Source organism: Leuresthes tenuis, unplaced genomic scaffold (genome assembly GCF_036924035.1).
Source record: "Leuresthes tenuis unplaced genomic scaffold, fLeuTen1.0.hap1 SCAF_13, whole genome shotgun sequence".
NCBI classification, from domain to species: Eukaryota; Metazoa; Chordata; class Actinopteri; order Atheriniformes; family Atherinopsidae; genus Leuresthes; species Leuresthes tenuis.
Genome location: NW_027325367.1, coordinates 7451695 through 7467032, shown reverse-complemented (window position 1 = coordinate 7467032; position 15338 = coordinate 7451695). Strand labels below are relative to the sequence as shown.

Sequence of the window (15338 nt, the reverse complement as noted above, 5' to 3'; positions counted from 1 at the left end):
GCACTGTCTAAAGTAGAATAGGATGTTTTTCTCAACTTCAGAGCAGAAAAACTAAAAGGATTAGAGAAGTGCAGCCGTCTGGCTGTATATGATACTGTATAGTAGATTGTCTGAGTTTGTGAGACTTGACAAATTCTGCTTAAAGAGTACTTCAGCTCAGCACTTTTTTTGTGCGTGTGTTTTCAGAGTGTAACTGCCATGGTAAGTCAGAGGAGTGCTACTTTAATCAGACAGTAGCTGACCTTTCACTCAGCCTGGACATTAATGGTCAATACAGAGGGGGTGGAGTCTGTATTGGCTGCCGTGACAACACAGCCGGAATTAACTGTCAGACCTGCATTTCTGGATACTACAGATACACAGGGGTATGTCAAATGTACATTCATCTGTATTTCAACAAGAACGCGTCCTGTTCAAATGATCTTCTTTCTTCACCTCTCCAGGTAAGTGCTGATGAGGAGAACCCCTGCATCCCCTGCACATGTGACCCACATGGTTCTGTCAGCCCAACTTGTGTTGCAGATTCAAGCCAAGCTACTGCCAGTACGCACACCTTTTATACTTTATTCCTTTATGTCTGTCAACCTAGCTCTTTCTAGATTTGTATGATTTTAGCTCCTCAGTAGACACACTTACACACAGATGCGTGTCCCTTTCTTATTAAATTTTTAGTGGTACTTCTGTATTTTCAACATTACATTTAATCATACTAGCTTGATTTCCTATGGGAGTTATTGAAGTCCAGCAGCTTCTGTTGTTGAAAAATATCTTTGACAGAACTTTACTATTTATATTATGAGGTAGTTTTACTCTTTTGTCTGTTTTTGTGTCATATAACTGGAGTTATTTTCAGTGCAGCCACCTCAAAGATGTTCGTACTCTCTTTTCTCGCACTGTCCTTTAAAATGTGTGTGTGTGTGTGTGATTGACAGGCCAGCCAGCAGGGTCATGCTGGTGTAAGGAGGGTTTTGGGGGTCTGCGATGTGACAGGTGAGAGACACGCATACGCACACGCATACTGAAAGAGACAGACACATAGTGACAGGTGAGCTCAACCTTTCAGCTGTTGTCTGTTCCAATTAGTGTTTTTATATCGTCAGAAAGTTTCCATTAAGACCTTTGATGATATTATCACACCAGTAGCTGACACTAGATACAAAAACCACTTTATAAATGACCATGGTACAGATGTGCATCATGGTGTTTTATTTGTTGATTTGCTGCTGTGTTTCTTTAACTGCAAATTGGATCCAAATTCTTTAATAACATCTTTTACATACTTTAATCTTTAGCAGACCCAAATAAAACCACTGATCCTGAAGAAACATCTTACAGTTAACTAACTAAATTCTGAAAAAATGTCAAAAACTTCATATTGATTTGTTAGGTGTGTAAATGCTTGATGTATTATTTATTCTGATTGCATTAATTTGAATTCCCTTTTCCAGTTTTATCTATTCTGTCTGAACAGTCACATCTCAAAGATTCAACTTTTCCTCTAAAGTCTATAATGATCTGTCATCAGACCAGGCCACTAGCATCATCTGTCCTTAATGTTACTACTTATATGCCATGTAATAGTAAATGAAGGAGATAGCTTTTGTTTATTTCTACTTGGGAGTATGTATACACATCATCAAAATGAGCTGTATTTAGCAAAGTAGAGGATCTTTTGCCAAGACAGATGTTGAGGTTATTACGAGAATTGACAAGATTAGCTTTTGCGGTTCTCTTTATTATTGCTGTTAAATTTTAGTCATTTATTTCCAGGTGTGCTGTCGGTTATAAAGGCTACCCTTCCTGTCAGCGCTGTAATTGCAGTGTGGAGGGAAGCACCAACAGTGACCCATGTATAACACCATGCATATGCAAGGTACAGACTTCCACATGGTCACACACACGCTTAAACTGTGTGCAGACAAATAGTGACAAGTACTTTGTGTTAACCTTTCTAGCCTTGTCATCATTATTTGCAGCACATTAACACTGCAATAACATGCCTTGTGCTCATAACATCAGTTTGAAGGCAGCTCATAAACTTTCGGTCTCCTCCTTTCCCTCTTTGTCTTTCCTCTATCTTTCTCACATGCAGGAAAATGTTGAGGGTGAGAACTGCGACCGTTGCAAACTTGGATTTTACAATCTGCAACGTGACAACGGACGTGGCTGTGAAAAGTGCTCCTGCATGGGTGTCTCCAGTCAGTGCTCTGCCTCCACATGGACCTATCAGAATGTATGAATTCTCACACTCTAACAATCTGATGATGATGTTTAATCAAATACTGGTAATGTCTTTATTGATGTTACAGAAAGACTGATGTAAGCATCAATGTCTTTTATGTTACAGCAGCTTATAGCAGACAACAAATTCAGTGCTTTACATTCATGTTGCATTTGTTTTTACTCAAGGAACTGGAGGATGATTTTGTGACTTAAACTGCTCAGCTCAATTGTGTGCTCACCCATTATGGTTCTTGCATTTGAAAAAACATCTGTACAAGATGGATTTGATCAAGTGGAATTGCTGCAATTTTCAGATATGCTCATAAGGGTGAAGAAGTTTATTCACATCTTTTGTGTTATACTCAAACTTTGGCAAATCTTTACAGAAAGAATTTTCCGTCCAATATTAAATAACCTTGACATTTTTTTACATTTACAGACTTGAACGTCTCACAACCCAAAACAAAATAAGCTATCAGGGTATTTCATTGTAGATGTGCTGAAACATTCTCATTTTATGTAGTCCTGCTTTTGGGGATGGTCTGCTATTCAGAAGAGGCATAAGACAGGTTCGTTTATTGATCAAATATAGACAAGATGTCCCCAGACAGTACACCAATTAACTTTTTTTTTTACTCTACATAATAGAGAGGTACATTTGCAACTAAGGACAGATTGCATGTATTGGACCCTGCAATTGTTGGTCACTTGGACAAATCCAGAATCATTATCATCAGTATTTAGTATCAGGAAAATTTGGAGATCTTGTAATATTGCACCATATTTGATAATGACTTTATTTATAATTGGTGCAGTCTGAGCTATAAAAGCTTCCAAAGTAATCAGTGCCACCCTCTGTCCCAAACTGAGCCAGGTGACACACTTGTCTTATACAATGTGTTTACACTTATTTCTGTAAAATGTGTTCATGCTGCTGATATTGTCAATTTTGGAGAAAAAAAGAGAAACAAAGTCACAAACCAGGTAGGACCTTTCATGTTGTCAACTTGCTACAAAGTTTCAAATAAACACTAAATTCTGATGTAGCCCTTTATGACTGAGCTATTTCTTTCAATCAAGGTAGATGCAAATGGTCAGTATTTAAAAAAAAAATCCTTGGATGTTTCACATTGAGTAAGCAATCCAGTGCAGAATATAAGTAACCGTTTTTTCAATCTGTGCATGTTCTCCGATCACAAGTCATGATTGGATAAAATCAAGCTTTGTTTGTGATAACTTCACTCAATGGGAACCGGTTCTTACAGGAAAAGAATATTGTGAAAAAGAAACTTTTCTAACATGGTTACAGTCTTTGTAAAGCTATATAGCCTGTTAGCATTTTAATTATGTTAGCGGTAGTATAACATGGTGGCACTACAGTTGTCAATTATTTCCAGTGGAATGTAGCTAACGTCTCTTCTGCTCTTTGTGTTCACATAAACTGTATCTTAATAGAGCTTAATACAGCTTACTAAAGCTGCTCTTAGTCTCATATGTTTCTTTATCTGTTGGACAGTGAAACAAGCATAAAATTCAGACTTAATTGCAGCCTATTAAGATTGACTTTTTTGTGATTTTTAAAAAAATGATTTATTTGTTAGTTTTTTCCTTAAATCACCATTCTTTAAATTAAAAACAATGTATGTGCTTTGAGCGGAGTATATTTACATGAATGATGGTCACTAGGACAGAAGGAAGTGGCAGAACATCTGTTGCTCCACTTCCTCCGTCAGGCTGATGACACAAAGGCTGGGCCATGGGCCTGCCTGCTGTTTGACTGCAAGTTACTCACACAGAAGACAACTAGATCCTGCTCTTGTGGGTCAATATTGGCAACTTTTTTGTCTGTTGTTTATCTAGTAGCTAAGGTTTGAACTAAAAATAACTAGAGTTGGTTGAATAAATCAAAGTCACAGAGGGGTTTTAGCAACCTGCAGCAAGTTTCAAATTTAATTAGTCAACCAGGTCTTGTGATGGAAGAACACCTATTGATTGAAAAAAAGAAGCACTAAGCTTCTTGCAGAGGCTTAGCTTAGATGACTTAGCTTGCTTAGCTTAGATGGATGTGTCAACGCACATACAACAGAAATACACCAGTTCGACTTCTGTTTGTAATCATTGCTTTTGCTGACTTGATTTATTTTTAATTTACAGTTTTCAGTTGCTGTTTGGTAAGGTTTTTGCAATTTAATGGCTGTTTGCTACATGCATGGGCCATTCGTCCACCAGCCATTTCCCTGCCAATCCCATGATTGTCATACCATCACCCTGTGTGACATGGAAGACTCCCTCTGGCTATAAATTTTAAAGGCAGCTGGCAGAGGCAGTTCTAAGTGACTGCATTTGTACTTGGTTAAGTTATTGTACACAACTACTAGATTTGGGATGTTTTCTTTGGTTAAAAAGAAACACTTTCCTTATGTTAGATTTAAAAAAGCTTTTCTGATTGAAAGCCCTGTGGGCAAACTTGTCCCTTTTCCAGTTGGCAGCAAATTTGCTTACTACAGTTTATCCACAAGCGCTTTGACTTACTCTGACATCAAGCATAGTACTTTAACTCCTGTTAAACAAGAGTGTGTTAAACATTCTGAAAGCAGGACTCCATTTATTACAGAGACTTGACTGAAAAAGACTCACTTTGCTGACTTCCCAAAGAATTTTTCAAATCAGAAAGAAATTTGCCTCTCCTCGTCACTGGTGCACCAGTTTCCTAAACGGAGCAGATCAAATCTAACACAACATGCAAAATAATGTGAACTTGGCCCAGACCTTTCAGCTCATTAAAGTTATATCAGTATTTGTGGTGTATTAAGTCTAAAAACAAAGTCTATTATTACAAAATATATGATGAGGATGATAAAGTTCAGGTTAGAGGCAAGAAGAGGAATAGAAATGAAATGGAAAGAGTTGTAAGGAAAAAGAGAGGAGGAGATGACTAGAAAAGGGCAGAGTCCAGACAAGAAGCAAGAAAGAGAGTAGAAAGGGGAAGCAAGAGGAAAACAGTTTTTGACTGACAGGTGAGGTGGGAGGGGAAGGGAGAGGAGAGGCTGACAGGATGACAGCTCTGATTTAGACACCGATAGTGTCTGTGTGTTTGTGTGTGAGTGCCTGTGAGTGTGCTTAAAAGGGGAAACCAAGGTTAGGTTAATTGCAGCGACACGTGCACGTACGTCTGGCCCTGCTTCACACACACGCATGCCATCCTATAGGAGTTAAGAGAAAAAACGGTTTTCAAGATGTCAGATGTAAGACTTCCTGGCTGACATGTGACAGATGTACAAAACTGTTAAGAACTTTTAGACTTTTACATATGTTTTAAACAACTTCTGATTTAAAACAACTCAGAATTTTGAAAGTGTTCATACTGCATCGACTCCACAACAACAAATGTACATAAATATTTCATATTATTGACATTTTCATAGCACTCTGGTTTTATTGGGAAAACTGCAACAATTAGGTAAATTTATGTTTAGGTTTATGTAAAGCATTGGATCTGAAGTTAAAAATTTGTTTTTTTGCAAGCAGATTTTTTATTTATTTGTTTTTTGTGTGTTTTGATGGACTAATAAAGGAGCTTGGCTTCACCAGTATTGACTGATCAAGTGCTTTTTGAGACTGACAGACTGCACAAAGAAATTCTGTAGGTACTGACTTGGAACAAAAGGACCTCTGGCAGTAAATAAACAAATCTATTTGAACATTCAAGACTATCATAACCATCAGCTGGACATTATAATTAAGCTCGAGAGATTAAACAGCCTGACTACCTTGGACGTGACATGCTTAAATAGGGTAGTTGTCAGTCAAATGCAACTGATCTCCAAAAAACAAGCAAGTTGTCTGCTTTTAAGCATGAGGGTCAACTCTGTATGAAATTCTAAATATATTCATTTTGTTAAAGCCCTCCCTGTCAGACAGTCATTTCTGCACTGTAAAAAAACACGGCCTGTTGCAGTTCACATAGAATCTACTATAATTAAAAACCTAATTAATGCAAATTGGATTGCACAGTTTGACCGTGGGATAGCTGTAAGTTAAATGTTATTTTATGGTACTTACCAGCAATTTGATGTTAGTAGGGTAATATCAGCTACTTTGGATACTTTTTATTACTTTTTAATTCCTCCAAATCCCCATAAATACAAAAACAGAAAACAGAACTTGGCATTTGGCAATAGTAAATTATTGTAATGGCATCTATTTTTGTTATAAAACACTTTTAAGTTATATCTACAAAAAGATGAGCCGCTTCTCCCTGTCTCCAAGCACTCATGCACTACTGCACACCAATAGAATAATTTTCAAAACTCTGCTTATGCCCCTATCCAAAACAATTAGTCACACTTTCCCTTTCATAAAAAAAAACAACTAATGACTACCTTGAGCTTGCATATCTTTGGCCATGGATGAGATTTGAGGTGGAATGTTTTGTTTTTTTACGCTAGACTGTTTTTATTTTTTATTTTTTTTCAATAGTTATTGTTTTTATTGTATCCTGTTGTCATTGTCACAGAACTGCTGAAGGTTGCTAAAGGTACAATGTGTTGAATTTGAGAATAACCTGAAACTGTATGTTTGCACCTTAAGTGATTGTGGTGCTGTCCTCAGACAATGCAAAACTAAGAAAAGAAGGAATTGACTTGTTTTTTTTAATTTATTTTGTCTTATTATATTTTTAGGAGACCACACTCACAGGCTGGCATCTGGTTGGAGACACAGGAGGGAGGGTGTGGTCTGTGCATAGACAGACACCTCCATATCTAAGCGTCAGACACTTAGATGTTGTGAAAGATCTTGGCCCCACCTACTACTGGAACGCACCAGAACTATATTTGGGAAACAAGGTTGGTTACAGGCACACAGTCATAGTATTCCTGAACACAGTATAGTTTTTTTGCCTAAAGTTGCATGAGATATTCTGATCTATTATAATTACATTGTCTTACCATTTTACAGTGTAATAAAAACAGTGAAGTCAAATATGTACATGCTCACATGATGCTGCATCATTGGGATAGGCCTGAATTACATAAACGCATTCAGTTTATGATCTGAAATATATCCCCATGGGTGGATGTCTGGTGAGAATGTGTCCCGCTGGGATGTTCACCTCCCTCTTAGCCCTTCTTCTCTCGGTTTTCTGTGGCCACGATTAGACTTTATCACTCCAGCTGGTAAATAGCTGCAGTACACGTTTCTGAAGTCGAGTTGTTGCCCTACTACAACAACAACAGACTGACTGTGATGTTTGTCTGCATGTTGTAGCTTAGAGGATTCTACCACTGAATTTCATTAGTTTGCACCCTGCAGGCCTGGCTTGTCATCTCATTTCTTTGTCTAAACCTCTAGCCCTCCCTCCCTCTAACTATCCCCCCCATCCCTGCTTCTTTTCATCGGCCTGTTCCTCTAACGCTCACTCTGGCTCTCCAGGACTGCCATTTTTCACCTCCCTGTTCCTAAATCATCTCCCTCTACTTCCCCCTAGCTTTCTTGTCTCCCTCTTTCTCTATCTTTCTCACTAGCTTTGTGTCTCTCGGGGTAAACAGTGTTTCGCCTGTTGAACTCGATAATCAACTGTTTTTCTCTTAGCGCTCACTCGCATGCACACACCAAACAAATACCCACACACAGAAACACTCACGCAGACTCCCAGGTCTATATAAGTCAGATAATGATGTGTTTTGGAGGCATTAGGGACAGCGGAGCAGAACCGCATGCCTCCAAACATGGGAAACAAACAAATTACTCTGTATGTCAGTGTGTGTGTGTGTGTATGCATGCATGTATGTGTGTGTGTGTGATTGCTAGAAGCAGCGCGCGAGTACTGTATGAAAAAGCAATTCTTTGCTTCAGTCTCTGATCGTGTTACTGAGATAGATGCTCTTTGACTTGATGTGGCTCGTTCACACGCACACACACACACACAAGGTTCTGTCATGTTAGTGTGTATCATTGGAAGTGACAGGCTGTGCTTGTAATAACAAGCTAGCAGTGGATGTATAAGAGCATAAATGTGTATACGATAATGCTCTGCACCGCTTGCATGACCTCCTGAATCATTAATGCCACGGATGCTCATTGGCCCGTTATCCCGCTCTGTTGATGCTCATTGGTCCAGAAGCATGTTCCACCGATGCTCATTGGGTGTTTTATCGCCCGTGATGGCCCAGGAACTGCTCTCTCACAAGGATGGTCATTATCATCATTAAAGAGTGCTCAGTTAAGGGAAAATTCATCCAGAGTTTTTGGTTTATTTGGCAGTAAAGGGAGCATAAGTGGAGTTCAGAGTGAGGAGCCAAAAACAACCTCAGGATGTTGCATCTATAACAATGCAACATCATTTGAAAGAAGTGTTCTGCATGTTTTGGTAACATTCGTTGTTTATAATTCCATTTGGTAGCTCTTTCAAAGCTTGTAATTGATCCAAGCGGACAGAATTTGCTCAGAGGTGGGTAAATGTGGTGGTTCAAAATTAAATTCCTTAAGTCCCCCTGGCTGAAGGTCTGATTGTTGCTTCTGAATCATGAAATCAAGTATTTTTTAAACATATTTGAGGTGAAATTAAATGCAGAATCTTCCACAACCGTATTTTAGCTTTCAAAGGCTGTTGAAGTCTATCCTCCTTGTATGCACCATATAACGTTATTTACGAACACAGTCACGGTCACGACGGATGGAAGCTTTGCAGACAAGAAATGCTCATCATTTGGAAAGAAAACGACAAAGATGGACAGAAAGAAAAACACAGTTTTGGAAGATTAAACCTGGAAGATAAAGGGATGATGGATGAACTTGGAGAGAGGAAAAACATCTTCTGCTGACAGATGATGAAAGAAACCTAATGTGTTGAAACACACAAATCAGTTTATGATACATTTTCTCCTAACGCCTTCTCTAGCTTTTACTGTTTTCCACACTCTCTGTAACCATTTCTCATCTGATATGTGGATGCTGTACTAAACCCAAAACAAAACACAAAAAGATTTTGATACAAAGTTATAAAGAACAGTAGTGAGAAGAAATTTGTTTGGAGAAAGGCTCTTATTTCACCTTCATTTTAGAGGTTGTCACCTCTCGGTTGTCATGAAAGAAATCAGCTTTGAGGAAGCTGTTGTGCTGTAACTTATGAGAAAGATACCATTTTAACACTTGAGTGTACACCATACTCCGCACCATTGTTCATGTTGTTATTACATTGTATATGTTTGATCTTGTAGGGTTTGGTTTGAAACGGCTTTTTACATAAAAGGATATAGGTATGTCAACTGTATATGGCATACCCATATCCTGTTGTCCATATGTCGTCTGCTCAGTGGTTAGAGTGGGTCGTCCAATAACCTGAATGTTGGTGGTACGATTCCCACTCTCACCACTCAAAAGATTGGTGAATTTACAGCTGGAGGGTTGGCAGTCCACCTCTTTGCCATGGCCGAGGTGCCCTTAAGCAAGGCACCCCATGCTCCCTTGGCACTGTGAATGGCTGCCCACCACTCCAGTGTATGGCATCTGTCTCCATGCGTGTGTGACCCTGTGCGCGTCCATGTGTGTGTTCAACAGGTGCCAACCTGGATGGGTTATATGCGCGGGAGTACATTTGTGTATTTCCTGTATCTACATGACAATAAATCTGATCTCAGTCTTAATCTAGTTAAAAGCATGTGTTGGAATCAATGGACTTCGACTGAGAACACCTTTTTTTCCGACTAAATCTAGGCTGATCAGTGTGATGGATTTTTTTAAAAAGAATTTGAGGTCATCCTTCCTGTTTGAAATTGTTATGAGTTTTAATTATATGCCTTCACACATCCAATGCACAGTCAAATAGTCGAATTTTAACATAAATATTGAACTGATTAAAGATAAAAGTTATATAAAGATAAAAGATAAAAGTTTTGTGTTTTGTATATTCAAATATGATTAATTGATTGATGATTAATAACCTAAATTCCTACTTAATACTGTCTCAACAATAACTATAATGGTTGTTCATGTGTGATTTCAGCCTCAAAGATACATCTACACAGAATTTATTGAATAAAAGATACCATCTTGCCATATCAAGCTTGATACACAAGCTTCTGTAGTTGACTTTCAAAAGCCAGTGAACCGTTGGGCTGATGAACATTAATTGATTGGCTCTAAGAGAGTGGAAGGAAATGAGTGAGCTACTCTTAGTCATCTTCCTAGATGAGTTATGCATACTGAGTTACAGTTCCTCTAACCATCTCTTTTGCTGCCAGCAGTAATAATTATCATGTCATAGTTCTGCACACAGCCACTTGAAAGTGCAACAATTGAGCTTCCTTCAAGTGGCACACAATGCAAACACGGTATGAAAAACTTCATGGAAGTAAAAGTTAGTTGTTGTAGTTTATGTACAAAAAAATAGTAGATTTAATCTAATCTGTATTCTCTAACCCTAATCAAATAATTCCGGTCCTTTTATTTACCCATGCAGATCAGTCAACACATAAAGACTAGCTAGCATTATACAGTAGGTCCTTCTTTTTCTGACAAAACAGCTGAGACCCATCAGGGCATAGACATGAAACCTGTGGTGTCTGGCTTAGGGAATGAGGCAGTGGATCTTAAAATGTGGGGGGTCCCCGTGTGTGGGCTCGTTCAGGCACAGCCTGCAGATGTTCAATGAAAATGTAGAAGCTGGGTCAACATTTTTGCCTGTTTGCTCTGTTCCTCAAGTAGTTTTTTTAATCTGAGAGTGCTTTGTTCTCATGGGGGAGGCTGTTGCAACAATGTACCTGAGGACCTGTCAAAGTAACGTTCTCAAGAATACTCAGATCCAAGATTTGGCTGATGTTAATGGTGTTAGTGCATGCATGAAAATGACTGCATGTGTAACAGTATGTCTATGTATATGCGTATGTAAATCAAAAGGTTCTAGGGATGCCCTGAGGGTTCTGGGAACTGGGGACCTCCCCTGAGTAGTACATACTTTCAAAGGCTTTCTTTCTGTTTATACTCAAAACACCTATGGACACAAACAATTGACAAAATAGTCTACATGTAGCTTTATAGACCAGCCATAATCCCATTGTATTTCCTCTTGCATATAAGCAAAACCACAGCATTCTGTCCATTTCTCAAGATTTTATTTAATTTTTTACAGCTGACATTAGGAGTTGTCAACATTTTACTGGTTTTTACGCTGGGATTTTTTTAACGGCACTTGCTTTGGTCATGTGTTTGACCAATTACTGTTCACTTGCTTCTTTCTGAACAAGTCCCTTTATGCTTGTTTCACTGACAGTTCCAGTTGTGATGAAAATACTTACTTTGAAAAAGGGATTAAAAGTCCATTCAGATGTACTGTTGTTGAAGGATGAGAGACTTCCTCCGAAATTTACTATGAGCTATTTTGTGAAAAAAAAGCTCCTGGGATCTTGAAGTATCTTATGTATATATACACAAGTTTGAGTCTAATCAAGAGCATTATCAGCTCACATCCATCTGTCAGCCCCATCTTCTTAAGGCAGAAAAGTAGAAAGACAGCTTGTGACCACCTATAACCAAAGCTTCATCTTTGGCCAAACCCCATGCAGAGAGCGTCAAACAGCCAGTGATGGATAACCAATCCACGTCATTCTTATCTGCCATCACTGACACAGCGTTCGTACCAGAATGACCTCTAACCAAAACATACTGCAAACTACAAAGGAAGACCTTTAGGCTCTGGGTTGTTCCGGTGACACTGAGTCTAAAACATGTACCTTCACCTCTTCGAAGTGAAAGAAGGACCTGCCCCACAGCTGCCAAAACACTCTCTCAGTCCTGGGAAACTGCAAGTGATCATACAAAGAACCTCAAATCAGCAAAGACAGCAAATGCTTATGGAAGCAAATGTGTTGTTGTTTTTATCTTCTAAAACTGCTTTGGGTTTTGTTTTCCACTAGGAAAATGATATTCTAAAAGTAAGAGCTTACAGTCAAGAAGGGTCATTATGATTTTCCACTGATGCTATCGCTAGATGAATGCATTTGTAATTTGGCTTTTTACTTGGAAATACCTGTTTTCCCCCTTCCCCTTCAACACATAATATATGTTTAACTCATGCACATACATCAGTTTGTTAGATGTTGTTCAGTATTCCTCTATTGATCCATCTGGAACCAATCTAGCCCTACTGCTAGAAATAACAGTCTGTAATACCAATTGTAAACAACCACAGGCATCAGAAACACAACCCAGGTGTGTGTGGGTGGCTTTATATTTCTTTGTTGTTCTTTCTTTCTTCTGTGGGTTGTTGTGTCTGCCTATATGTGTGCGTCATTTTTGGGGGAGTTTTCTTTTCTTTTTTTTTGACAAATCTGGTTTTGATTCCCTGAAGGATGGTATCCAGTGTCCCCCTCCTCATCCTCCCACACTTTCTCCTGAGAAGAGCATCAGTTGCTATAATCTAATTTTGTGATCCAGAAGTTGGCAGAAAATAGTTGTAAAAGTAAGAAGGGCTTGTGCTCTACATGCTGATCAACTGAAGCGCCCATAAGAAGACGTAACATTTTAGACTTAATCAAGCCTCTCTGCAGGTCACATTGCTGCATTAACCTTAGTTAATGCATTAACCTTTGCTAGTTTAGAGGCATAAAGGCGTATTTGGACATTATGGCTTGTAAAATGCAGACTTTCAAACTTGGCCCTTTCTTCTCCTTTTCTGCTGTGTATGCTACCTTCAGTGTGTCTCCAATGTGGGATGTCTATGTAAGCTGCCTTTTGCAGAAAATTCATCTGCATTACAGACAAGAAAACACAACTTCTTAGTTGGAGATTGTAAAATCAGAGTTTTCAGTTACCTTTGAATGCAGCATAACAGCAGAATGGAATATGGAAGTGAGAGCATCCAGAACAAAGTAAAACCAGGAGAAATAGCACATAAATGATCAATTGTATCAAAGCTGCTTTGTCTGTGGATTTTGTGTTAAATCTGCTTTCCGTCTACAGAGCGTGTGTGTGTTTGTGACAGTGATTTAAACTCATTCTGTTGTCTTAGTCTTCACACCCGTATGTTGTCATTGACTGAGTCCCCTTTCCACATGTTGCAGCTCAAAAGCATCCTAAGCACAACAAATTAAAAGAAAACAAAGAAAATCCCAGCAGAGGGCTGTCTCTCTGCAGAGAACTGCATCAGTACTCACTTCTAAAGATATGATTAGAGGGATTACTTTATGAATGTTTATATGCTGCTGACAGCAGAGAGTTTTCTTTCTACAAAAGTCTCTTTTCAGCTGTCCAGCTGAAGAAAGAATCTGACCTTTTAAGAATAACAGCAGCACTAATATTAGGATTGACTAACACTTGCAGGTCATTAAAAAGCTATGACTTGGTTATTTAAGTTATGGGAAAGTCATATTACATCAGGGCTCTGTTGAGAACCCTGGAGGAGGACTGAGGTTGGTAGTGACTCATTTTCACGCCTCTGCTCACTCCATGTCAAACCCACTCCTTACCATAAGCAGCCAATTCAATATCACAGCTTCACCCTTGTTTATTCCACATTGTGTCTGTGTTCCCCCCTCTCTTTGTCCACTTTCTTTTCACTTGAAATGGTCAATAGTTGCAAAGAAAAAAAAGATTTTTTTTCTGAATCTATCCTCTGTATTTAGCTGTTTTATTTTTTTCTGATTTAAGGTCAGTGAGTGTTATATCTTATTTTTTTTACATACAGCTGCTGCAGAGGATAATAAAAACTAGATTGTCAACATGTTTATTTCAGAATTTTCTCAATTTTGACAGAGCCCATTCCTGTTGTGATATAAGATTACTTTTCTTTGTAGTTCCTCCCACAACACAGTGTTAAAGTAAGCCGTATAATTGTACAAGATGACACTCATAGCTGTGACAAAGAGGTTTCTTTTTAATGAAGATTGAGTGAGGTTCTTGATTAGGGTTTTAACAGTGAGGATTATGTCTTCTTCATCTGGCCATTAATAGAGTTAATAACAGGCTTATCAAGCTCACACTGGGATCTGACTGATGTCTGTTGCAGCTGAGTGTTTATTGTTCCTTCGTTTTCAATGCTCATATTACCCCTCTCTCTCCACATAAATTTCTCCCTCCTGTTGTGCTGTTCCTTTGGTCTCTTCTGTTCCCTGTGTTGTATTTCTTTATTTCCTTTGCCTAAGGGTAGAGCTGGGTCCTCATGTTGCCATGCCAAAGACTTTGATTATTGTCCAGGTTTAGTGGATGGCATCAGAGAAACAAGTCTTATGAGAAGAGTCAATAACTTGAAAGAAAATATGTAGCTAAATTCAGAAGCCCTGAGTGGATAGAAAATCATCTAGGAAAAGCTTTTTCTGCTATTTTTCAGCTCACGTCTCGCTCATGTGAACAAATTAAGAGGAAAGAAATACACAGAGCATAGAAATGATATGTATTAATATTTTGTTGGACCACCTTTTGCTTTCATTATAGCATGTGTTCGCTGTGACAACATTTTGAGAAGCTTATGCACTGTCACAGCTTACACAGCTTCTTTCTCACCCTGATGCATACCTCACACTAGATCAGGGTAAATGTGAACTCATCATACATGATCTATTTTCATTAGTCAAGAATCCAATCTTTATACTCCCCAGAAAATTGCTGCCTTTTTTTTCCACTGATAAGTGGTTTTCTTAAGGCCAGACAGCGTTTTAGTCCCAATTCCAATTAAGTTCTCTTTAGATTGCTTGCGTTTTACCGCTGGAGTACTACTGTTGATGCCCTTGAATATGATTTGTTTGAGATTTTGTTCAGACCGTATTTCTTCTTTAAAGATGTAGGCCCATCTTTCTATGAACATCCAAACTTTGCTTCTATATGTGGACAACATGGTGGACTGACAAGCAGGTAAAGGGCAAGATATTTCCACCAGGGGTTGGGTAGAGAAAAATAATGCACTTATATTTATCAAATGTTGTTAAATGTTTCTCTGACATGGAGAAAGGCAAGTGTTTGCTTTCACATTAATCTTAAAATTAATACAAAAAAACAATAAACTGCTGTATACTCATCTTGTTATGGAATAAAACATTTGTAAATGCAGGTTGAAGCAAGTTCATGGCTTTGTTAAAGAAATTGATAGTATGCTATTACAGTAGACAATCAGAGGTCTGTTA

General features: G+C 38.5%; 1 protein-coding gene across 1 annotated transcript in view; it reads left to right on the top strand.

Annotated features, from left to right (window-relative positions):
• Positions 1 to 15338, top strand: part of lama2 (laminin, alpha 2) — a 171376-nt gene that overhangs the window by 55612 nt on the left and 100426 nt on the right. The window contains exons 9-14 of the mRNA XM_072362587.1: positions 187 to 365; positions 444 to 543; positions 933 to 990; positions 1771 to 1873; positions 2093 to 2233; positions 6906 to 7070. Coding sequence (XP_072218688.1) covers positions 187 to 365; positions 444 to 543; positions 933 to 990; positions 1771 to 1873; positions 2093 to 2233; positions 6906 to 7070 — 746 coding nt within the window. The remainder of the gene's footprint in view (positions 1 to 186; positions 366 to 443; positions 544 to 932; positions 991 to 1770; positions 1874 to 2092; positions 2234 to 6905; positions 7071 to 15338) is intronic.